Genomic DNA, 26,828 nt, shown 5'->3' on the forward strand with positions numbered 1-26,828 from the left:
TAGAGCTGAGATTTTTCACTCAGGCAAAGTAGTAGGCATGCTTGCGTGTGCACTCACATGTTGTAAATAAAATTTTAATAGCACTAAGATTGTTGTGTGTGCAGACACTGCCCTTAGCAATGTTTAGATGTAAAACTTAGGGGTCGGAGAGGAATTTTACGGAGTATTTTTTTCCCTTATTGGTCCTGGATTTTTTTTCTCCTTTTTGTCCCACCCAGGAGATTACATGGCTGCAGTGGTGGATGTGTGATGAAGTGGGCTGGGAGCTCTGTAGAGGGAAGAAGTGTTTAGCCATACTGGTCCAGCCATCATGGTGTGGAACAGTGCTGGCTGGACCAGATTATCTTTTCCTGCCCGTCAATTTTGTATGTTTTTAAAATAACTTCCAAAGTGAAGTGGGAAGGGGTAGATGCAAATGGGACTAGGCATGTTGTAGCCAGAGGTGGGAGTTGAGAAGGCTTCCATGAATGTCTTTCACTGCCACCCTTGCTGACCCATCACATCTCTGACTCGATCCCCATAACTCTTACTATTGCCATCCTAACCTCTTCAGGGGCTTTGTTTTCCACCATATCTGTTTATAGCAACCATACACCACTGCGGTCACATTCGTTCAAATTTTCCTTTGCCATTGCAAATGCAAACTTCTTATGCCTTCATGACCCTCCCTCGAGTCTTGTTGCTGCAGGTTTAGAAAACCAAAAATAATAAGAAAATGAAAGTCAGAAAAAAAAATACTTGCATTTATACAGCATCTTATCACAGTGTCAAATGTCTCAAAATTCTTCACTCGGAGAATTACTATTTAAAGTGTATTAACTATTGAGCGGGGACACAATCAACATCTCTGCACAAGGAATGAAGGAAACAGACAGTAAGGCAAGTTCCAATCAAAAATAAGAGAGTGAAAATTAAAAAGTAACATCTAATATAAGTTGTATTAAAAGACAAAGGAAAAGGTAACAAATAAATATTTTTTTCCCCTCGCAGAGCAAAAGGAAACTAGTTATTGGGCCCATGGAGATGGACCCTGTAAGTTGATTGATACTAATCCAGGCTGCTTTCAACTGATGACAGAAAAGATTGATTCCTGATTTATGAATTTCTGTTGGTTGATACCAGGCATATAGAAACATAGAAACATAGAAAATAGGTGCAGGAGTAGGCCATTTGGCCCTTCGAGTCTGCACCGCCATTCAATGAGTTCATGGCTGAACATGCAACTTCCGTACCCCATTCCTGCTTTCTCGCCATACCCCTTGATCCCCCTAGTAGTAAGGACTACATCTAACTCCTTTTTGAATATATTTAGTGAATTGGCCTCAACAACTTTCGGAATTCAACAGAATTCCACAGGTTCACCACTCTCTGGGTGAAGAAGTTTCTCCTCATCTTGGTCCTAAATGGCTTACCCCTTAGACTGTGACCCCTGGTTCTGGACTTCCCCAACATTGGGAACATTCTTCCTGCATCTAACCTGTCTAAACCTGTCAGAATTTTAAACGTTTCTATGAGATCCCCTCTCATTCTTCTGAACTCCAGTGAATACAAGCCCAGTTGATCCAGTCTTTCTTGATATGTCAGTCCCGCCATCTCGGGAATCAGTCTGGTGAACCTTTGCTGCACTCCCTCAATAGCAATAATGTCCTTCCTTAGGTTAGTAGACCAAAACTGTACACAATACTCCAGGTGTGGCCTCACCAAGGCCCAGTACAACTGTAGCAACACCTCCCTGCCCCTGTACTCAAATCCCCTCGCTATGAAGGCCAACATGCCATTTGCTTTCTTAACTGCCTGCTGTACCTGCATGCCAACCTTCAATGACTGATGTACCATGACACCCAGGTCTCGTTGTACCTCCCCTTTTCCTAATCTGTCACCATTCAGATAATAGTCTGTCTCTCTGTTTTTACCACCAAAGTGGATAACCTCACATTTATCCACATTATACTTCATCTGCCATGCATTTGCCCACTCACCTAACCTATCCAAGTCGCTCTGCAGCCTCATAGCATCCTCCTCGCAGCTCACACTGCCACCCAATTTAGTGTCATCCGCAAATTTGGAGATACTACATTTAATCCCCTCGTCTAAATCATTAATGTACAGTGTAAACAGCTGGGGCCCCAGCACAGAACCTTGCGGTACCCCACTAGTCACTGCCTGCCATTCTGAAAAGTCCCCATTTACTCCCACTCTTTGCTTCCTGTCTGACAACCAGTTCTCAATCCATGTCAGCACACTACCCCCAATCCCATGTGCTTTAACTTTGCACATTAATCTCTTGTGTGGGACCTTGTCAAAAGCCTTCTGAAAGCCCAAATATACTACATCAACTGGTTCTCCCTTGTCCACTCTACTGGAAACATCCTCAAAAAATTCCAGAAGATTTGTCAAGCATGATTTCCCTTTCACAAATCCATGCTGACTTGGACCTATCATATCACCTCTTTCCAAATGCACTGCTATGACATCCTTAATAATTGATTCCATCATTTTACCCACTACCGATGTCAGACTGACCGGTCTATAATTCCCTGTTATCTCTCCCTCCTTTTTTAAAAAATGGGGTTACATTGGCTACCCTCCACTCCATAGGAACTGATCCAGAGTCAATGGAATGTTGGAAAATGACTGTCAATGCATCCACTATTTCCAAGGCCACCTCCTTAAGTACTCTGGGATGCAGTCCATCAGGCCCTGGGGATTTATCGGCCTTCAATCCCATCAATTTCCCCAACACAATTTCCTGACTAATAAGGATTTCCCTCAGTTCCTCCTCCTTACTAGACCCTCCGACCCCTTTTATATCCGGAAGGTTGTTTGTGTCCTCCTTAGTGAATACCGAACCAAAGTACTTGTTCAATTGGTCCGCCATTTCTTTGTTCCCCGTTATGACTTCCCCTGATTCTGACTGCAGGGGATCTATGTTTGTCTTTACTAACCTTTTTCTCTTTACATATCTATAGAAACTTTTGCAATCCGTCTTAATGTTCCCTGCAAGCTTCTTCTCGTACTCCATTTTCCCTGCCCTAATCAAACCCTTTGTCCTCCTCTGCTGAGTTCTAAATTTCTCCCAGTCCCCGGGTTCGCTGCTATTTCTGGCCAATTTGTATGCCACTTCCTTGGCTTTAATACTGTCCCTGATTTCCCTTGATAGCCATGGTTGAGCCACCTTCCCTTTTTTATTTTTACGCCAGACAGGAATGTACAATTGTTGTAGTTCATCCATGCGGTCTCTAAATGTCTGCCATTGCCCATCCACAGTCAACCCCTTCAGTATCCTTCGCCAATCTATCCTAGCCAATTCACTCCTCATACCTTCAAAGTTACCCTTCTTTAAGTTCTGGACCATGGTCTCTGAATTAACTGTTTCATTCTCCATCCTAATGCAGAATTCCACCATATTATGGTCACCCTTCCCCAAGGGGCCTCGCACAACGAGATTGCTAATTAATCCTCTCTCATTACACAACACCCAGTCTAAGATGGCCTCTCCCCTAGTTGGTTCCTCGACATATTGGTCTAAAAAACCATCCCTTATGCACTCCAGGAAATCCTCCTCCACCGTATTGCTTCCAGTTTGGTTAGCCCAATCTATGTGCATATTAAAGTCACCCATTATAACTGCTGCACCTTTATTGCACGCACCCCTAATTTCCTGTTTGATGCCCTCCCCAACATCACTACTACTGTTTGGAGGTCTGTACACAACTCCCACTAACGTTTTTTGCCCTTTGGTGTTCCGCAGCTCTACCCATATAGATTCCACATCATCCAAGCTAATGTCCTTCCAAACTATTGCCTTAATTTCCTCCTTAACCAGCAATGCTACCCCACCTCCTTTTCCTTTTATTCTATCTTTCCTGAATGTTGAATACCCCTGGATGTTGAGTTCCCAGCCCTGATCATCCTGGAGCCACGTCTCCGTAATCCCAATGTTTGTATAAGCCTTCATGGTTTAATTAGCATTTGTCCTATCCCTACCTAGCATTTAGTTTGACTACTGACTACTTTTAAAGGATGCATTTAAGACAATTCTTAAGGCATTTTAAAGAAAGACTGACTTGGTTTTATATAGTGCTTTTAATGACCACCGGACATCTCAAAGCACTTTACAGCCAATGAAGTACTTTTTTTGTAGTGTAGTCACTGTTGTAATGTGGGAATTTTACATAAAAAACTCCTACACCTTCTACTCCAAAACTTACGACAAGAACTGCTAAAAATACTGGAGCTGAACTAGGAACTAAAGACTGAAAACTGAGGACTTTAGTTTTAAAAACACCATCTTATTTATCCTTAATTTCCAAAGAAACCTTCTCCATCCTATTGACCAATCTGAGTGACATGTGTTAGAAGAATTCAGCTTTTCTGGCGTAAATTACCTTACATCGATACGTTGATTTATGCCCGCTGATCAATAAAGCCAGATTGCTTGTTTACTACCTAGCCTCTTGGGTGTTTGCTAACAAAGAAGTCACACACAGGTCCAGATAAGGCAGGATATCCTTATGTTTCCTTTAATGAACCATTTGTAGTCCTGGTGTCTTGGTGGTTTGGTGTCTATCTCTGGAGAGGAAAGCTTTGTTTGTATAAGCCTTCATGGTTTAATTAGCATTCGTCCTATCCCTACCTAGCATTTAGTCTGACTACTTACTACTTTTAAAGGATGCATTTAAGACAATTCTTAAGGCATTTCTCCTACATCATAAACACTTGATGGTCTCTCGCAGGTCGGGGCCTCCACGCTGCCCATGGCCACCACCCCCCGACCTGCGAGAGACCATCAGCGGCAGGTCGGGGCCATAAAAGGAGCGGCGAGCGGCGGCCATGGGCTGCGTGGAGGTATTCTACTCCAAGGAGCAGCGCGAGCTGGTGCAGGAGGGCGGTGGCAGCGAAGAGTGATGTCATCAAGATCCAGGTCGGTGATTGGAGCGTGGGCAGGTCCAGCAGGAGCGGCGAGGTCGGGGCAAAGGAGTGGCGAGAGACAGTAGAGGGACGTGATCGGGGTCCAGGGGAGACGTGAGTTCAGGGGCCCAGGGGCAGCACAGGCCAGCCCACACTGCGATATGTGTGCGCACTGGGTCTGTCTGTATAGCAGAGCTAGCCTCCAGTCGTCTTGGGTAATCCTTACCACTGGACCAAGACCTAGCTCTGTCAAGCCCGTGTGGTGACTGGTGTGCAACGGCCACCGCAGGTTAAAAAAATCCACGCACAGGCATCTTCCACCCTTGAGGATGTAGTTCGGGTCCCAACTGCAACAGGGTCTGTGGCTCTCGTATCGGACTGTGCAGCCATCAAAGAACTCACTTTGGGAGTGGAAGCAAGTCCTCCTCGATTCCGAGGGACTGTCTTTGATGATGATGAGTTCGGGTCCTTCATTGAAACACCTGTGAACTCATCCTTTTTTGGCGTGGAAGCAAGTCATCCTCGTTTCGAGGGACTGCCTATGATAGGTTGATTGAAATACTTGATAATGTCAATGAGATTCCAATAACACGTTGATTCTAGAGCTGAGATTTTTCACTCAGGCAAAGTAGTAGGCATGCTTGCGTGTGCACTCACATGTTGTAAATAAAATTTTAATAGCACTAAGATTGTTGTGTGTGCAGACACTGCCCTTAGCAATGTTTAGATGTAAAACTTAGGGGTCGGAGAGGAATTTTACGGAGTATTTTTTTCCCTTATTGGTCCTGGATTTTTTTTCTCCTTTTTGTCTCACCCAGGAGATTACATGGCTGCAGTGGTGGATGTGTGATGAAGTGGGCTGGGAGCTCTGTAGAGGGAAGAAGTGTTTAGCCATACTGGTCCAGCCATCATGGTGTGGAACAGTGCTGGCTGGACCAGATTATCTTTTCCTGCCCGTCAATTTTGTATGTTTTTAAAATAACTTCCAAAATGAAGTGGGAAGGGGTAGATGCAAATGGGACTAGGCATGTTGTAGCCAGAGGTGGGAGTTGAGAAGGCTTCCATGAATGTCTTTCACTGCCACCCTTGCTGACCCATCACATCTCTGACTCGATCCCCATAACTCTTACTATTGCCATCCTAACCTCTTCAGGGGCTTTGTTTTCCACCATATCTGTTTATAGCAACCATACACCACTGCGGTCACATTCGTTCAAATTTTCCTTTGCCATTGCAAATGCAAACTTCTTATGCCTTCATGACCCTCCCTCGAGTCTTGTTGCTGCAGGTTTAGAAAACCAAAAATAATAAGAAAATGAAAGTCAGAAAAAAAAATACTTGCATTTATACAGCATCTTATCACAGTGTCAAATGTCTCAAAATTCTTCACTCGGAGAATTACTATTTAAAGTGTATTAACTATTGAGCGGGGACACAATCAACATCTCTGCACAAGGAATGAAGGAAACAGACAGTAAGGCAAGTTCCAATCAAAAATAAGAGAGTGAAAATTAAAAAGTAACATCTAATATAAGTTGTATTAAAAGACAAAGGAAAAGGTAACAAATAAATATTTTTTTCCCCTCGCAGAGCAAAAGGAAACTAGTTATTGGGCCCATGGAGATGGACCCTGTAAGTTGATTGATACTAATCCAGGCTGCTTTCAACTGATGACAGAAAAGATTGATTCCTGATTTATGAATTTCTGTTGGTTGATACCAGGCATATAGAAACATAGAAACATAGAAAATAGGTGCAGGAGTAGGCCATTTGGCCCTTCGAGTCTGCACCGCCATTCAATGAGTTCATGGCTGAACATGCAACTTCCGTACCCCATTCCTGCTTTCTCGCCATACCCCTTGATCCCCCTAGTAGTAAGGACTACATCTAGCTCCTTTTTGAATATATTTAGTGAATTGGCCTCAACAACTTTCGGAATTCAACAGAATTCCACAGGTTCACCACTCTCTGGGTGAAGAAGTTTCTCCTCATCTTGGTCCTAAATGGCTTACCCCTTAGACTGTGACCCCTGGTTCTGGACTTCCCCAACATTGGGAACATTCTTCCTGCATCTAACCTGTCTAAACCTGTCAGAATTTTAAACGTTTCTATGAGATCCCCTCTCATTCTTCTGAACTCCAGTGAATACAAGCCCAGTTGATCCAGTCTTTCTTGATATGTCAGTCCCGCCATCTCGGGAATCAGTCTGGTGAACCTTTGCTGCACTCCCTCAATAGCAATAATGTCCTTCCTTAGGTTAGTAGACCAAAACTGTACACAATACTCCAGGTGTGGCCTCACCAAGGCCCAGTACAACTGTAGCAACACCTCCCTGCCCCTGTACTCAAATCCCCTCGCTATGAAGGCCAACATGCCATTTGCTTTCTTAACTGCCTGCTGTACCTGCATGCCAACCTTCAATGACTGATGTACCATGACACCCAGGTCTTGTTGTACCTCCCCTTTTCCTAATCTGTCACCATTCAGATAATAGTCTGTCTCTCTGTTTTTACCACCAAAGTGGATAACCTCACATTTATCCACATTATACTTCATCTGCCATGCATTTGCCCACTCACCTAACCTATCCAAGTCACTCTGCAGCTTCATCGCATCTTCGTGTTTTATACTCTTCGTGTTTTATACTCTTCGTGTTTTATACTCTATTTATGTTGCGTGGACATGGACAATATTTCTGTTTTATTTTATGACCACCTCATTTTTTTTTAAAAAGTGAGTGTAAAAACAGATTAGTAGTGGAAGCTCAGACCCAGGCTTAAAATCTGCATTTGCCTGAACCTTTGTGGACTGCGCTATAGTAATTTTTTTTTCAATTTGCATTTATAAAGCACCTTTAACTTAAAAGCATCCCATGGTATTTCACAGAGGTATGAAGATAATCGGCGCCATACCAGAGGAAATAGATTTTAAGGAGGGTCTTAAAGAAGAGAGAGGTGGCGAGGCAGAGGGGTTTAGGGAGGGAATTTCAGAGGGGGATCAAGGCAGCTGAAGGCAATGGCATCCAGTGGTGGGGGTGAAGGATGCACAAGAAGCCAAAATGAGAGGAACAGAGAGGTTTGGGGTGATGGGGGGGGGGGGGGGTGGTGGTGGTGGTGGGGGGGGGGGTGGTGGTGGTGGTGGTGGGAGGGGGGGGGTGTGGTGGGGGGCAGGGGGGGAAGGTTACAGGCCTGGTGGGTGTTATAAAAACAAGGAGGGGCCAGGCCATGGAGGGATTGTAACAAAAAGGTAAGCATTTAAAATTTGAGGTTTTAGGGAACTGGGAGCCAATGTAAGCCAGCAAGGATGAACTTGATGAAATATAGGATATGTGCAACAAGGTTTGGATTAACTGAAATTTATGGATGTTCGAGGAAGGCAGACTGACCAAGAGAGTATTGAAATAATATTTTTTTTACTCTAGGGTTTTGGATTTTCGATACAAATTTAACATTTTATCAAGTTCTTTCATGCACAGTTTTTAATGACATTACCACTAATTAACAACTCATATAAACAAATGAGTTAAATAACTGGATAAGCTGTTTTTGGTGCTGTTGAGGGATACATATTGACCAATTCATCAAATATTGCTAATGCATCGTTTATGTCCAGCTGAGCAGGCGGAATCTTGGTTTAACATCTCATCTAAAAGATGGAGAATAGTAAAAGTGGAGGGCAGAGAAACCCAAGGCAAAAAACAAAAAGGGCCACATTACAGCAAAATTCTAAAGGGGCAAAGTGTGTTAAAAAGACAAGCCTGAAGGCTCTGCGCCTCAATGCGAGGAGTATTCGGAATAAGGTGGACGAATTAACTGCACAGACAAAAGTTAACGGATATGATGTAATTGGCATCACGGAGGCATGGCTCCAGGGTGACCAAGGCTGGGAACTCAACATCCAGGGGTATTCAACATTTAGGCAGAGAGAAAAAGGAGGCGGGTTGGCGTTGCTGGTTAAAGAGGAAATTAATGCAATAATAAGGAAGGACATTAGCCTGGATGATGTGGAATCGGTATGGGTGGAGCTGCGGAATACCGAAGGGCAGAAAACGCTAGTGGGAGTTGTGTACAGACCACCAACAGTAGTAGTGAGGTTGGGGACAGCATCAAACAAGAAATTAGGAATGTGTGCAATAAAGGTACAGCAGTTATCATGGGTGACTTTAATCTACATATTGATTGGGCTTACCAAACTGGTGGAGGAGGATTTCCTCGAGTGTATTAGGGATGGTTTTCTAGACCAATATGTCGAGGAACCAACTAGAGAGCTGGCCATCCTAGACTGGGTAATGAGAAGGGACTAATTAGCAATCTTGTTGTATGAGGCCCGTTGGGGAAGAGTGATCATAATATGGTAGAATTCTGTATTAAGATGGAGAGTGACAAAGTTAATTCGTAAACCAGAGTTCTGAACTTAAGGAAAGGTAACTTCGATGGTATGAGGCATGAATTGGCTAGAATAGACTGGCAAAGGATACTTAAAGGATTGACGGTAAATAAGCAATGGCAAACATTTAAAGATCACATGGATGAACTTCAGCAATTGTACATCCCTGTCTTGAGTAAAAATAAAATGGGGAAGGTGGCTCAACCATGGCTAACAAGGGAAATTAAGGATAGTGTTAAAACCAAGGAAGAGGCATATAAATTGGCTAGAAAAAGCAACAAACCTGAGGACTGAGAGAAATTTAAAATTCAACAGAGGAGGACTAAGGATTTAATTAAGAGGGGGAAAATAGAGTACGAGAGAAAGCTTGCAGGGAACATAAAAACTGACTGCAAAAGCTTCTATAAATATGTGAAGAGAAAAAGATTAGTGAAAACAAACATAGATCCCTTGCAGTCGGATTCAGGTGACTTTATAATGGGGAACAAAGAAATGGCAGACCAATTCAACAAATACTTCTGTTCTGCCTTCACGAAGGGAGACACAAATAACCTTCCGAATGTACTAGGGGACAGTGGGTCTAATGAGAAGGAGGAACTGAAGGATATCCTTATTAGGCGGGAAATTGTGTTAGGGAAATTGATGAGATTGAAGTCCGATAAATCCCCGGGGCCTGATAGACTGCATCCCAGAGTACTTAAGGAAGTGGCCCTAGAAATAGTGGATGCATTGGTGATCATTTTCCAACAGTCTATCGACTCTGGATCAGTTCCTATGGACTGGAGGGTAGCTAATATAACACCACTTTTTAAAAAAGGGCTGAGAGAGAAAATGGATAATTATAGACCGATTAGCCTGACATCAGTAGTGGGGAAAAGGTTGGAATCAATCATTAAGGATGAAATAGCAGCGCATTTGGAAAACAGTGACAGGATCGGTCCAAGTCTGCATGGATTTATGAAAGGGAAATCAGGGTTGACGAATCTTCTGGAATTTTTTGAGGATGTAACTAGCAGAGTGGACAAGGGAGAACCAGTGGATGTGGTGTATTTGGACTTTCAAAAGGCTTTTGACAAGGTCCCGCACAAGAGATTGGTATGCAAAATCAAAGCGCATGGTATTGGGGGTAATGTACTGACGTGGATAGAGAACTGGTTGGCAGACAGGAAGCAGAGAATCGGGATAAATGGGTCCATTTCAGAATGGCAGGCAGTGACTAGTGGAGTGCTGGGACCCCAGCTCTTTACAATATACATTAACAATTTAGATGAAGGAATTGAGTGTAATATCTCCAAATTTGCGGATGACACTAAACTGGTTGGCGGTGTGAGCTATGAGGAGGACGCTAAGAAGGCTGCAGGGTGACTTGGACAGGTTAGGTGAGTGGGCTAATGCATGGCAGATGCAATATAATGTGGATAAATGTGAGGTTATCCATTTTGGGGGCAAAAACACGAAGGCAGAATATTATCTGAATGGTAGCAGATTAGGAAAAGGGGAGGTGCAACGAGACCTGGGTGTCATGGTACATCAGTCATTGAAGGTTGGCATGCAGGTACAGCAGGCGGTGAAGAAGGCAAATTGCATGTTGGCCTTCATAGTGAGAGGATTTGAGTATAGGAGCAGGGAGGCCTTACTGCAGTTGTACAGGGCCTTAGTGAGGCCTCACCTGGAATATTGTGTTCAGTTTTGGTCTCCTAATCTGAGGAAGGCCGTTCTTGCTATTGAGAGAGCGCAGCGAAGGTTCACCAGACTGATTCCAGGGATGGCTGGACTATCGTATGAGGAGAGACTGGATCAAATGGGCCTTTATTCACTGGAGTTTAGAAGGATGAGAGGGGATCTCATAGAAACGTATAAGATTCTGACGGGACTAGACAGGTTAGATGTGGGAAGAATGTTCCCGATGTTGGGGAAGTCCAGAACCAGGGGACATAGTCTTAGGATAAGGGGTAGGCCATTTAGGACTGAGGTGAGGAGAAACTTCTTCACTCAGAGAGTTGTTAACCTGTGAACTTCACTGCCGCAGTGTAGTTGATGCCAGTTCATTGGATATATTCAAGAGGGAGTTAGATATGGCCCTTATGGCTAAGGGGATCAAGGGGTATGGAGAGAAAGCAGGAAAGAGGTACTGAGGGAGTGATCAGCCATGATCTTATTGAATGGTGGTGCAGGCTCGAAGGGCCGAATGGCCTACTCCTGCACCTATTTTCTATGTTTCTATAGTGCAGCACTCCCTCAGTACTGCATTAAGGTAGCCTAGAATATGTGCTGAAGTCTTGAAATGGGGCTTAAAACCACAACCTTCTGCAATGGAAGCTCTCTCTAAGCCAAACTGACACTTAAAAAAGATTTTGTAGAATTCTGAACTTCAAAGTTTACATTTGTTGTATTCATTTTATGAGAATCTTTCCACAGTTATTGTTTCATTTATCATTTTATAGGGAAAACTAGTCGAGAAGGAAAACATCTTTTTTGCTGTAAAAACCTGCAAGAAATTCCACCAGGAAAGAAGTAAGTTGCTGCTAATATACAGTGTGTTTGAAGGATAGTATTTTTACACTCTGCTGTACCAAAAGTCAGCTCTTATACAACATTTACTTATGTTAAGCACTACATCTAGTAGCTTTTTACCTTGGGATTGTGCAATAGTCTGGATATATACTCTAGGGATATTATCAGAGAAGATTTAAACGTTGCTTTATTTAATAGCGTTGGGCATTTTATGACTCCGCCTTGAAAGACAGAAGGAGGCCATTTATCCCATCATTCCTGTGCCGGCTCTTTGAAAGAGCTATCCAATTAGTCGCCACTGTTTCCTCCGATCTGCAAATGTTTATTTTCGCAGTATATATCTAATTCTCTTTTGAAAGTTACTATCGAATCTGCTTCATGCACCCTTTCAGGCAGTCACTTAGTATATTAGAACAATACATCATCATAGCACAAATGTGAATGGGTATGTTAAAGACTCAGGGCTCAATTTTCCCCAGTGCCACTTTTTGGTGTATTTCAAACATTACACCCGTTTTTTTTTTTGGCCTGACTACTACAAAAAAATAACTTGAAAGTTTCCCCATTCTTATTTTTAAAATTAGCGCCGTGCAGCCTGTCCTTTAACTTGGGACGGGGGTGGGGTGTGGAGCCTAATGTCTGCACCGAAAAAAGGATGCACCCCTTCTGCGCATGCGCGGGGAAAAAATGACGTTTTTTACGTGACTGCTATGGGCACGCATACTCAGTACACCTCCCGGTCTGCATTCGGCCATTTTTAAAGAACCAGTTGTGTGTGAGAACTGTGCGAGAACTTTAATTTTCGGTGGAAAAAAATCGGAGCTGCAATATGCAACAAGGCTCAAGGACCAAGAATTTCTCACAAGAGGAAGTGGAGGCACTGGTTACTGTAATTGAGGCCAGATGGCATGAGCTGGACACCAGCAGACGTCACATAAAAGTTTCACCAAAAGAAATGAAGAAACGCTGGCACCAACTTGCAGAAGATTACTGTGCAATGATGACCACCCCGAGGTCTGGAGGCCAGTGCAAAAAGAAGTGGCAGGATCTTGGTCAAGTAGTTAATGTAAGTAATATTTTCATTTATTCACTGGAATTGCGGTTGTAAATGTGACCATTTGTATATGTCCTACCCAGCAGAAAGACACCCTCTCTAAAAAGTTATATTTTCATCTTTGCAGAGGAAGGTGGCACACAACAAAAGGGAAAGAACTCGAACAGGAGGAGGCCCGGCAAATCTGCACCCACTGACACACTTGGAAGAGAGAGTCGCTGCTTTGATGGGTCCTGCCTGGAGAAAAGCAACCAGCACTGTACAAGCTGGGCCCACACTCGAGGGAGAGGGTATGTCCTGCAAATTCCACAGTCTGGCTTTGCTAAAAGTTAAGTTCTGCGCAGGCTAGCCATGCTTCGGTTCATGGGAATGTCTCTGTCAGCTACGCTTCGGTTAATGCAATGTGTTATCATTCATCTTCAAATGAGCCCGCTGCCTGCGCTGTGTGAGCCTACTCATGCCACCCTGCCCCCTCCTCTTCTGCTAACCACTTGTTTGTTCTGTTATATTTTGCAGAACTTGAGGCCAACCCTGACGAAGCTGAAACCGATGGAGAAGAAGATTCAGACGTAGGGGGAGGGGGAGGATGAAGCCCCCACTGTTGTACTCACTCTGGAGGAGGTGCTGGTGCCGCCCATTGAGGTGCCAGCCCCTTTCCTGAGTGGTGCGAGTGTTGGAACATTCCATGGTTACACACAGTCTGAGGCTGCGGATTCCAGTGAGGTGCAGTGAGCCACACCCAGGGCCCCACCGTCCGAGGCTGCAGGATGTAGCGAGCCACACCCAGGGTGAGGAGGGGAAGGAGAGATCGACAGCGCTCACCTGAGGTGCAGGATGTAACAGATCTGGTTCAGATGATGGCAATGAGTGGGGAGAGCATTGACCTTACCCGATCACTCCTGGACAACATCAGTGGGGTGGGTGATGAGGTATCGGGACTGTCAGGAGAAGTAACAACACTCTCACGAGAAATGGGAACACTGTCCGGGCACATTAGGGATAGAATGTCGCAGATAGATGATACACTGTCGATGCACATGAGCGAGGGAACGATGCCGGTAGTTGAGATGCTGTCGGGACACATACATAAGAACATAAGAATTAGGAACAGGAGTAGGCCATCTAGCCCCTCGAGCCTGCTCCGCCATTCAACAAGATCATGGCTGATCTGGCCGTGGACTCAGCTCCACTTACCCGCCCGGTCCCCGTAACCCTTAATTCCCTTATTGGTTAAAAATCTATCTATCTGTGACTTGAATACATTCAATGAGCTAGCCTCAACTGCTTCCTTGGGCAGAGAATTCCACAGATTCACAACCCTCTGGGAGAAGAAATTCCTTCTCAACTCGGTTTTAAATTGGCTCCCCCGTATTTTGAGGCTGTGCCCCCTAGTTCTAGTCTCCCCGACCAGTGGAAACAACCTCTCTGCCTCTATCTTGTCTATCCCTTTCATTATTTTAAATGTTTCTTTAAGATCCCCCCTCATCCTTCTGAACTCCAACGAGTAAAGACCCAGTCTACTCAATCTATCATCATAAGGTAACCCCCTCATCTCCGGAATCAGCCTAGTGAATCGTCTCTGTACCCCTCCAAAGCTAGTATATCCTTCCTTAAGTAAGGTGACCAAAACTGCACGCAGTACTCCAGGTGCGGCCTCACCAATACCCTATACAGTTGCAGAAGGACCTCCCTGCTTTTGTACTCCATCCCTCTCGCAATGAAGGCCAACATTCCATTCGCCTTCCTGATTACCTGCTGCACCTGCAAACTAACTTTTTGGGATTCATGCACAAGGACCCCCAGGTTCCTCTGCACCGCAGCATGTTGTAATTTCTCCCCATTCAAATAATATTCCCTTTTACTGTTTTTTTTTCCCAAGGTGGATGACCTCACACTTTCCGACATTGTATTCCATCTGCCAAACCTTAGCCCATTCGCTTAACCTATCTAAATCTCTTTGCAGCCTCTCTGTGTCCTCTACACAACCCGCTTTCCCACTAATCTTTGTGTCATCTGCAAATTTTGTTACACTACACTCTGTCCCCTCTTCCAGGTCATCTATGTATATTGTAAACAGTTGTGGTCCCAGCACCGATCCCTGTGGCACATCACTAACCACCGATTTCCAACCCGAAAAGGACCCATTTATCCCGACTCTTTGCATTCTGTTAGCCAGCCAATTCTCTATCCATGCTAATACATTTCCTCTGACTCCGTGTACCTTTATCTTCTGCAGTAACCTTTTGTGTGGCACGTTATCGAATGCCTTTTGAAAATCTAAATACACCACATCCATCGGTACACCTCTATCCACCATGCTCGTTATATCCTCAAAGAATTCCAGTAAATTAGTTAAACATGATTTCCCCTTCATGAATCCATGTTGCGTCTGCTTGATTGCACTATTCCTATCTAGATGTCCCGCTATTTCTTCCTTAATGATAGTTTCAAGCATTTTCCCCACTACAGATGTTAAACTAACTTCTAGTTACCAGCCTTTTGTCTGCCCCCTTTTTTAAACACAGGCATTACATTAGCTGCTATCCAATCCGCTGGTACCTCCCCAGAGTCCAGAGAATTTTGTTAGATTATCACGAATGCATCTGCTATAACTTCCGCCATCTCTTTTAATACCCTGGGATGCATTTCATCAGGACCAGGGGACTTGTCTACCTTGAGTCCCATTAGCCTGTCCAGTACTATCTCCCTAGAGATAGTGATTGTCTCAAGGTCCTCCCTTCCCACATTCCTGTGACCAGCAATTTTTGTCATGGTTTTTGTGTCTTCCACTGTGAAGACTGAAGCAAAATAATTGTTTAAGGTCTCAGCCATTTCCACATTTCCCATTATTAAATCCCCCTTCTCATCTTCTAAGGGACCAACATTTACTTTAGTCACTCTTTTCCGTTTTATATATCTGTAAAAGCTTTTACTATCCGTTTTTATGTTTTGCGCAAGTTTACCTTCTTAATCTATCTTTCCTTTCTTTATTGCTTTCTTAGTCATTCTTTGCTGTCATTTAAAATTTTCCCACTCTTCTATTTTCCCACTAACCTTGGCCACCTTATACGCATTGGTTTTTAATTTGATACTCTTCTTTATTTCCTTGGTTATCCATGGCTGGTTATCCCTTCTCTTACCTCCCTTCTTTTTCACTGGAATATATTTTTGTTGAGCACTATGAAAGAGCTCCTTAAAAGTCCTCCACTGTTCTTCAATTGTGCCACCGTTTAGTCTGTGTTCCCTGTCTACTTTAGCCAATTCTGCCCTCATCCCACTGTAGTCCCCTTTGTTTAAGCATAGTACGCTCATTTGAGACACTACTTCCTCACCCTCAATCTGTATTACAAGTTCAACCATACTTTGATCACTCATTCCGAGAGGATCTTTTACTAGGAGATCGTTTATTTTTCCTGTCTCATTACACAGGACCAGATCTAAGATAGCTTGCTCCCTTGTAAGTTCTGTAACATACTGTTCTAAGAAACAATCTCGTAAGCATTCTATGAATTCCTCCTCCAGGCTACCCCGTGCGATTTGATTTGACCAATCGATATGTAGATTAAAACCCCCCATGATTACTGCCGTTCCTTTTTCACATGCCTCCATTATTCTCTTGATTATTGCCCGCCCCACCGTGAAGTTATTATTTGGGGGCCTATAAACTATGCCCACCAGTGAATTTTTCCCCTTACTATCTCTAATCTCCACCCACAATGATTCAACATTTTGTTCATTAGAGCCAATATCATCTCTCACAACTGCCCTGATATCATCCTTTATTAACAGAGCTACCACACCTCCTTTCCCTTCTTGTCTATCTTTCCGAATCGTCAGATACCCCTGTATGTTTAATTCCCAGTCTTGGCCACCCTGCAATCATGTTTCTGTAATGGCCACCAAATCATACTCATTTGTAATGATTTGTGCCGTCAACTCATTTACTTTATTTCGAATGCTGCGTGCGTTTAGGTAGAGTGTTTTAATCCTAGTTTTTAAACCGTGATTTTTAGTTTTGACCCCTCCTGCAGCCCCTTTATATTAAGTGGCTCTTTTTGTTTTTTGCCTTGGGTTTCTCTGCCCTCCACTTTTACTCATCTCCTTTCTGTCTTTTGCTTTTGTCTCCTTTTTGTTTCCCTCTGTCTCCCTGCATTGGTTCCCATCCCCCTGCCATATTAGTTTAACTCCTCCCCAACAACACTAGCACACATGAGGGAGGGAATGTCGGAGGTAGCTGCTGCAATAAGGGAACACGCCCAGACCCCGCGCCCATTGACAGAATCAACTGCCATTCCCACTCCAATCCCCAGACCAGCCTCTGAAGAGACCCAAGCCGGGCCATCCACATTACCGCCTGCCCACACCCCGCATCAAGAAGTGCGCATTACCCGAGCTGCTGGAAAGAATAAGCTTGGTCCCAACACTGCGCCACCACCTGCGGGCAGCGGTGGAGTCATCAAGACTAAGCTCAGTGGGCGGTCTTAGAATAAGATGGAGGAGAGATGGGTGCAGCCTTCCTTTGCTGCTGTTGTTATTGTTATTGTTACTGTTGTAAGTGCTCAAATTCAAAGTTTATACTTGTAAGGTGCTTCAGATCTGTACATTACCATTCCCTGCCATATTTTATACATGTACCGTATGTACAGAGATGGTTGTATATCTTCAATAATAGTCATGATATAATTATTTTTAAATTAAATTCAAACTCTTAATGATGCCAGATTTTGCACATTCTACGATTAGATTTGAATTACTAAACAGTATTTTTTGGTGTTATAATTGTTCGAACCATGTTACAAATGGCCTTTGTTGTTTTTTTTAATCACATTTCAAGACTTCTATCAAGTAAATCATTTCAATGGTACAGATGTCTCTGGCATTGAAGGTTTATTCAAATTAATTCATTCAATCTAGTACATAGCTTGTTCGGTTTAATTTATAGTTTCCCTTTTAATTCTGTAAACTGAGGTTCCTGAGACCCCTCACTTCTAAATATTGCTGGTCATTTTGCAAGATTGGACGAGATTTGAACTTTGGTACCTAGATGTAAATAATGATGTAAATTATAGCTGAATACTCAAGTAGTTTAGAGGTTGTACAATCCAGGCCCTCAAAACTGCCACCAAAGCCCATGGTCGACAGGACTGTAGTAATACCTGCCCTCCTGTATGGCTCAGAGACATGGACCATGTACAGCAGACACCTCAAGTTGCTGGAGAAATATCACCAACGATGTCTCCGCAAGATCCTACAAATCCCCTGGGAGGACAGGTGCACCAACATCAGTGTCCACATCCAGGCTAACATCCCCAGCATTGAAGCACTGACCACACTTGATCAGCTCCGCTGGGCAGGCCACATGCCAGACACGGGACCCCCAAAGCAAGTGCTCTACTCTGAGCTCCTTCACAACAAACGAGCCAAAGGTGGGCAGAGGAAACGCAACAAGGACGCCCTCAAAACCTCCCTGATAAAGTGCAACATCCCCACTGACATCTGGAAGTCGCTGGCCCAAGACCGCGCTAAGTGGAGGAAGTGTATCCGAGAGGACACTGAACACCTCGAGTCTCAACGCCGAGAGCATGCAGAAATCAAGCGCAGGCAGCGGAAAGAGCGTGTGGCAAACCAGTCCCACCCATCCCTTCCCTCAATGACTGAGACAGAGTCTGTTGCTCTTGTATTGGACTGTTCAGCCACCAAAGAACTCACTTCAGGATTGGAAGCAAGTCTTCCTCGATTCCGAGGGACTACCTATGATGATGATGATGACAATCCCCAGCTTGAAAGTCGCTTCCAAATTTCAAACAGCAGCTCCTGACTGAACAATAATTTTAGAGGAAAATCTGCTGTTAGAAACAGGTGTGGGGGAAAAATATCAGACAAATAGCACCCCTGGGTCTCAGAAGTATGGGAGATTGACCGCTGCCTTTTGATCTCAGAAACTTGCTGCTCTCCCACCAGTTGGGGCCAATAGTATTGTGGATTGCTAAACAGGTCCTTACTGGAGGGAAGGGCAGCACTATTGGGAATCGGAAACCGGTATCAATCAGTCTTTTATAGTGCAGCGAAGTTCAGAAGATTATTTAACTATTTTGTAAATTGAAATTCTGCTTCTTTACCTAATTATTAATACGTTGTATTTGCTACAAAAGTTGAAAGCTTTATTTTAAAGTTGAAGTAATGAACCATACAGCGTAGTCTCCATGGGCTAGATTTTACACTTTTGTACACTTCCGGCGTGGGCGGTAAAAATGGGTTTTCACATCGCCAGCTTGTCGCCCATTTTCAAAGCCCCTCGTCTCCATTTTCAAAATTGGGCGTTACCTCGAGCGATCTGAAATGGGCGTCAGCGTTAAATCTCTCTGACCACCTGCCGTAAAGTGTCGCCGTCCTTAGCAATGGCATGGCAAGGCTCATTTCCCGCAATTCAGGAGATCAGGAGTCATCATTACATGTGCAGAAGAGGAGACAGAGAAAGAGGGAGCAGAGAGGGACTGAAAGTATATGTGGGGGTGGTGTGTGCTTGTTTAGCTGTTGTGGGAGGCAGGAGGGATGGAGCAGCTATTAGAAAGGAACACTGGTGTCAGAGGGCTCTCAGTGGTCCCAGAGCACAACACAGCACCCCAAGGTGCTGTACCCCCATTGCCAACGACACATGAGAGCCAGGAGTGGCATTTTGCTTCTGGCTCTGAGCACGTTCCCACCTCAGTACCGTCCTCTCCCGTATCCGTCCAAGCAGCGGTTCGGCCGTCATCCCCCTCCCCCCCTGCCCCCAATGAAGCAGCGCCTGAGGAACTCCTCGGCCAGGCGGCTTGGAGTCAGAAGGGGAAGGGGTAGCGGTGGGGGGGGGGGGGAGGCGGGAGGGTTGGTTTTACAGATATACTTATGATTTCAGACAAATGGTCGGTTTAAATGTTTTTTATTTAACATAACCTTGTTGCGCATTGGCTCAGATAGCTGCACCGTTACACACTAATGATTCCTATCAAAGGATATAATTACATTTAACTTCAATCAGCTTAAACTTTAACTGTCACCAAGGTGATGCACACCATTGATGTATGAACTGCACACCTAGCAGTGTGTCAGCCTTGTAAATACCACCAACGTTCTTTCAGGCAAAGCGCTCATTTATGAGCTCCTGACGTAAGGGTTTGCAGCTATGTAGCCTTTCACGCGGTCTACAGGGGTGGGGGCATGGCGTCAATATCAGCCTGAGGTCAGCATCCACCTCCTCGTCTCCCTCTTCCGCTCTCTCCTGAGGTGGACCGTCACACCCTTCTGGCAATTCTTGTCCCCTCCTCATAGCCAAGTTGTTCAGCATGGAGCACACCACCACGAATTGAGCTATCTGTTCAGAGTGGTATTGGAGCTCGCCTCCTGAGTGGTCCAGGCATCTAAAGCGCTGCTTAAGCACTCCAATGGTTTTCTCGGCAATATTGCATGTGGCTCTGTGGCTCTCATATCACTTCTCGGCTTCGGTGTGGGTGTCACGCAGGGGGGTCATCAGCCAGGTGGCGAGGCAATATCTTTTGTCACCAAGCATCCAGTATTGGCTGATTGTTTAACAAGTCAGATACCGTGCTCTCACGCAGGATGTGAGCATCATGGATGCTGCCCGGAAATTTAGCATTCACTGCCATAATAATTTGCTGGTGGTCGACAACCAGTTGCACTTTCAGGGAGTGGAATCCCTTGCGATTCCTGAAAACTTCTGCATCCTGAAAAGGTGCCCGCATCACAATGTGCTTACAGTCTATTGCTCCCTGCACCTTGGGGTAGTTTACTATACTGGAGAATCCTAAAACCCTCTCAGTCTGAGCCTCCCTGGTCATAGGGAAGCTGATAAAGTCCATCCTGCATGCATATAGGGCTTCAGTGACCTGTCTAATGCAGAAATGTGTGGCATGCTGAGACATACCGCAAATGTCGCCAGCTGAGGCTTGAAATTAACCCGACGCGTAGAACGACAGTGACGCGGTGACTTTGACCTCGACAGTGCGGTTGTGATGGTGCTGGCAGGCTGCAGATCTCCCCTGATAAGCTGGCATAACTCACTGATAACCTCTTTGTGGAAGCGCAGTCTCTGAAGACAGGTGGTGTCAGACAAGTTGAGGTAAGACCGCTTCTCCCTGTACTTGCAGGGGGGTGTAACGTCTGGTCATCCTCATCAGTCTGTCACGTCTTACATTGGGCACATGATGCTATCGAGCATATCTTCTGCCATCTCGAGTCTGCAGCATGTAAGTGGTCATCAAGAGAGGATGAGAAAGGACAGGCCCCATTCCAATAGCTATCTGTTTTCCACCAGTTGTTCACAAAGAATGAATGTCCCGATGAAGACACCTATTAAATTCCAATCGTTCACAGTATGATGAGATGTTTGTTCAGATGTTCACATTACCTCCAAAGACATCCAGCGTACATCCGAACTCCCCCGAGGTTGAAGCAAAGCAGCCTTTTAAATGATGCGACATGTGATGTAGAAAATGGCGTCCATACCGCTGTGAGTAGTTCCAGTTAGTTCCACTTTTACCCGGCGTTTTTTTCGGCGAGCGATATTGTAGGCAAGCTGTGTGCGAGGTATCGAAAGTAAGGATGGACGATCTCCTGGGCGTTAGTTTCGGCAAATTTGATCTTTACAACAAAAAACAGTGGCCGGGCGGTATTATTAAATCTCAGCATTAGTTACATGCCAAAAGTAACACTGGCCGATATTATGGGCATTGGGATTCCGCCCCAAAATGCAGTATTATTTTTTCTCGCTATTATGCACATATGGAATGTAACGCTCGGCTGTAAGTGACCGAGAGATGGGCGTCAGTTTCCATTTTGTGGCTAAATGGGCAACATCTGGACGTTACAGGTCATTTCAGCGTTAAAATGGACGTTCAGTGGGTGTTATGCATGCAAAAATAATGGAAACTCTAGCCCCCGCGTGATTATATGGTAGCATTTTCGCAATTGTTGCATTTAACTGGAAATTAGGGGCCAATGTTAACTTCAGGAACAATTAATGTGTGAGGTTTTGAAATAATAAACTCTTGCCAAGCCTTCTGAGTGAAATTATCTGTATTGATCAGGAAAACAGATTCACAATCCCAGCAGGATTAACATAGGTCACATGTGGAGGAGAGAGAGAAGACGATCACTGTTACCTAGATTATCAGGTCCCTCATTGAAACGCCTCTGAACTCATCCCTTTTTTGGTGTGGAAGCGGGTCATCCTCGATATGAGGGATTGCTTAATACTATAATACTACTATGGTGTTTCATTGTTTTATTCCCCCACCACCAGAAGATCAGCTGGTTCTGCTAACCAGTGTTTTTTGCTAACAGCATTCACCTCACTTCTGTAGCTCTGATGGAGCATTAGAATCAGGAATGAGAACTTTCACCCCCTCGAGCCTGCTCCACCATTCAATTAGATCATGGTTGATCTGCACCTCAACTCCATTTACCTGCCTTTGCTCCATATCCCTTGATACCCTTACCTGTCAATAATCTATCTCAATCTTGAAAGCTCCAATTGGCCCAGCATCCATAGCCTACCGGAGGAGAAAATTTCAGATTTCAATTACTCTTTGTGTGGAAAAGGTGCTTCCTGATTTAACACCTAGGCCTAGCTCTCATTTTAAGATTATATCCCCTTGTTGTTGATTCCCCCACCAGAGGAAATAGTTTCTCCATATTCTTTTAACATTTTAAACACCTCGATCAGATCACCCCTCAATCTTCTATACTCAAGGGAATTCAAGCCACGTTTATGCAGCTTGTCCTCGTAATTTAACTCTCTCATCCCTAGTATCATTCTGATGAATCTTCGCTTCACCCTCTACCAGGCCAATATATCTTTCCTGAGGTGCGGTGTGCAAAACTAAACGCAGTACTCCAGCTGAGGTCTGATTAAGGCTCCATACAACTGAAGCAGAACTTCATCAGTGAGAGTTGCCGTCAGGGCATTGCCAGCTCAACTCATAGCATACTCAGAACATCTCTTAAAGGGGCTTTGACATTTCCCCACCCCACCCCAGCTGGTTTATGGTTCCACTATGTGCTGCTTAGCATTAGACATCAGACAGAAGCAGCTGCTGAATCCAGAAACACTACTGGAACTTGGTAAATCATCAAGTGAAACAAGTCTTAACAGTGCAAAAAGGCACCTACCGTGCTGCTGAGCCTGAAAATGCAGCACTCTTGCCTTCCCCTTCCTATGGAAGGCCATTAGCCAGGCCACCTTTAAACCACCCCATGCTTATGCAGTGTCTTCATTAAACCCTTCCTTAAAACTCGTGCATAAAAATAGTGCAGTGGCCACAGAGTTTGCTGCCTCTAACTGCCTGCCTGAGTCCTGATGCTGCAGGCTTCTCATGCATGCGTGCCTGAATCCTACATCGCCAGCTATTGCAGAATCAAATAGAGAGAGGTAAATGTAGAAAAGTAAGAAATAGCAAGTGAGAAAGGGAAAGGTAAAAAGAAGTAAAGCAGTGTGAAAGAGAGATAGTGGTGAAAGCATAAACTGAAAGTGTGAAAAGCAAAGAAGGAAGAGGGAGAGAAAGAAAAAAGTAAATGAGGATGAGAGAGAGAAATAAGTGTGAACCAAGGGCTGCAAAAATGCAAAATGGATTTGCAATAGGATATGGTATTTAATTATGATTCTGGAAGACTTTGTACCAACTCAATGAGCCCAAGTTTCCACACGATAAAAAAACAGGCGCCCCTCCAAGCTGGGTGCCCGTTTTTCGCGCCTAAAACGCGCCGGAAAAAAACCTCGCGATTCTGGAGCGCCCTGCAGCTCCTTGTCTGTTTGGCGCGGCGCCCAGGGGGGCGGAGCCTACACTCGCGCCGATTTTGTAAGTGGGAGGGGGCGGGTACTATTTAAATTAGTTTTTTTCCTGCCGGCAACCCTGCGCGTGCGCGTTGGAGCGTTCGCGCACGCGCAGTGTGAAGGAAACATTGGCACTCGGCCATTTTTGTAGTTCTTTGTAGCTGTTTAATTTTTGAACATTTTTTAATAAAAGCACATTGCCATCAGCACTGAGGCTTCCTGCAGCCTTCTCACTGTCTCCTTCCCCCCACACCCTGCGGGAACGTCTTCCTTCCCCCCCCCCCCCCCCCCCCTGCTGTGTTCGGACGGGTGGGCCCGCACTCCCTCCCTCCCGCCATCGGGAACGGCTTCCTTCCCCTCCCCCGCTGCCGTCGGGAACGAACGAACAAACTTGTGAGGCTGGCTGAAACACTTTCACACAGGTAGGAAGATGGTTTATTTAATCTTTTCTTTGCTTATAAATGTTTATTCAGGTTGGATTTATTTGTATAATATTTGTAGAAGTATAAATAAGGATTTATTGTAGAATTTAATGAGTTCCCTCCCCCCCCCACCTCGTTCTGAATGCCTAATTTGTAACCTGCGCCTGATTTTTTAATGTGTCGAACAGGTTTTTTCAGTTCTACAAAAATCTTCACTTGCTCCATTCTAAGTTAGTTTGGAGTACGTTTTCACTGTGGAAACTTTGAAATCAGGCGTCAGTGGCCGGACACGCCCCCTTTTGAAGAAAAAATTCTGTTCCAAAGTAGAACTGTTCTACCTGACTAGAACTGCAGAAAAAAAAATGTGGAGAATTGCGATTTCTAAGATAGTCCGTTCTCCACCAGTTGCTCCTAAAAATCAGGCGCAAATCATGTGGAAACTTGGGCCCATTAACATGACCTATGGATAAGGCTCATTGCTTGAAAAAGTTGGATACTCTTGGTTTAGATCATGTCTTACCCAGTTTAATTGGTTTGAGTTTTTTGAAAATAGATAGAGTTGTTTGTTCAACACGAGCTCTGAGCCCAAACCAGCAGAGGAAAAAACACTTTTTTTATTTGTACTTTGTATTTGTATTTAAAATTTGTACAATTTTAAAATCATTCAATTTCAGTAGGCTGCTCAAACTGTCCCAAAAATCTAAATTGAGACAACTTTTTGCATCCTCCCATGTACAAGAGACTATATTATCTTACTGATACTCATTTGATAGCTGGCCTGCCTGATACCTTAAATGTGTTTCATCTGATCACAAAGAGAGCTCCCAATCTTTGTAGGTTTTACAGTGACAACTGAACTGGAGGGTAGATTGTTTTTGAAACTTATTTTGTTCGTCATCTTGCCACAGTATGGTTGCAAGGTTTAGTTCAAGATCTACATGACAAAATTAACCCAATTTAGTAGCTTTCTGGAGATACAACCAGATGATAGTGTTTTACTTTTATGCGTGAGTTCAGATTATATTCAATTTTTTGTTCAATATTTCTAAACATTCTATCCCATTATCTTTTAGTACCCATTGTAAAGAAGACATGGGAAAAGCAAGCAGCTCTAATTGAATACTATAGTGATCATGTGGATAGCTCCATTCCAACTCAGTACTTAGGAATACCGAACACTGAAAGAGGTGAGTTGCTGAACAGATAATTATGTTGCTAATACACTTATTTCAAGGCTTTTGAAGTTCCATAGTCAGTATTTTATGTATACAATAAAGGTTGTCATGTTTTGGTTCTTTTCAATTTGTTAGCGAACAAAAAGCTTTGAATTACCCTTATATGCTGGCACGTATTCATGCAAGATGGCAGATAAGTATTTTTATCTATGGACTACCTCATTAACTGTAATTGCTAGATTGTGCAAATCTAAGTCATAAATGATGCAACGAGTTTTGAACAGAAGCCCTTTTTTGATACCTTAAATCTACATAGGAAATATAAGAGCATATTCAATGACAAGCATTTGAAAACAGATTTTATTCTGCGAGAGACTAACTTACGCATGCTGCTGCAAGATCAAGAACTTAATATGCTAACCCAAGCTCTACGACCCGTGCTGCCTGCTGGGTATTACTGCACCGTGCCACAAAATCCTTTTTTTTTCTTTTCTAAAATCACTCAAATGTCATGTAAATTTCTCCCATTGAATCCTACACATTGAAAACTAGAAATTTTGCAAGAGAGCACTGTATAGATCTTTGGCAAACTTATTCAGGTGAAGATGAGGGGGCTAAATTCGATAGCCCCCAAAAACAAGCGCAGGAATCACGATGCGCACGTTGCTTCCGATGCAGGCAGCACGCAAACTTTGTGCTGCCTGCTAATTTGCATGATTGCTGCGTGCAGCCAGCATTAAGCATGCTGTTGAGTGGTTGCACGCCTCAGCAGGGGACCCAAGTTTGTGCTAGGCTAGCACCACTTAAAGCTAGCCTACGCTACTTAAAGCCAACCTGCACCTCTTAAAGGGGCAGCGAATTCTGGCTGGAGCAGATGCTGGAACTATTTGTGGAAGAGAGTCTGAGCAGGAAGAAAAGTGAATTATGGTGCAACAGGGGAGATAGGTTGCTCAAGTTTTCTGACACTGCACTGGAGGCCTTGGAGGAAGTGATGGACAGGAGAAGAGAGGTCCTCTATCCACATGGGACCAGGAGGCCCTACAAACAAACTCTGCAAAGGCAGTGGGAGCGGATAACCGTGGTATTCAATGCCAGGAGTCAAGCCCCGAGGATCTGGATGCAATGCCGCAAGAAATTCAATTACCTCACACGAGTGGTTAAGGTTGGTGAATTCATCTTCTAATGTCATATGTCACCGACTGCACCACTAACCTCACAAACTGCTCAATGCACCACACCCCCATCGCTCACCTGCCAACAATCTCTACAACTAATGAAGTACTTTTTAAAGTGTAGTTACTGTTGTAATGAAGGGAAATGTAGGACTACAAAGCCTTAGTTATTTCCCTTAAGCAACAGTGGATGGCAAACTGGAGATGTTGCAAATATCTCCTGCTCCAGCCTGGAAGGAGCCCATACAGAAAAGTTCATGGACACTGTGACCTTCACAGCCACTGGCAATGCGGTCCTCCCCCTGCTCTGAGGTTGCAGTTATGGCTGCTGCAGGTTTCAGTGAGGACGTCTTTAGTGAAGTGCTC

The 26,828-nt window shown here is 44.3% G+C and overlaps 1 protein-coding gene across 4 annotated transcripts in view; it reads left to right on the plus strand.

Annotated features, from left to right (window-relative positions):
- Positions 1 to 26,828, plus strand: part of LOC139275195 (beta-1,3-glucosyltransferase-like) — a 467,305-nt gene that overhangs the window by 312,635 nt on the left and 127,842 nt on the right. For all 4 annotated transcript variants that reach the window (XM_070892319.1, XM_070892320.1, XM_070892321.1 and 1 more), the window contains 2 exons: positions 11,742 to 11,811; positions 25,189 to 25,302. In XM_070892319.1, coding sequence (XP_070748420.1) covers positions 11,742 to 11,811; positions 25,189 to 25,302 — 184 coding nt within the window. The remainder of the gene's footprint in view (positions 1 to 11,741; positions 11,812 to 25,188; positions 25,303 to 26,828) is intronic.

The sequence above is a fragment of the Pristiophorus japonicus genome, chromosome 10, assembly GCF_044704955.1.
Source record: "Pristiophorus japonicus isolate sPriJap1 chromosome 10, sPriJap1.hap1, whole genome shotgun sequence".
NCBI classification, from domain to species: domain Eukaryota; kingdom Metazoa; phylum Chordata; class Chondrichthyes; family Pristiophoridae; genus Pristiophorus; species Pristiophorus japonicus.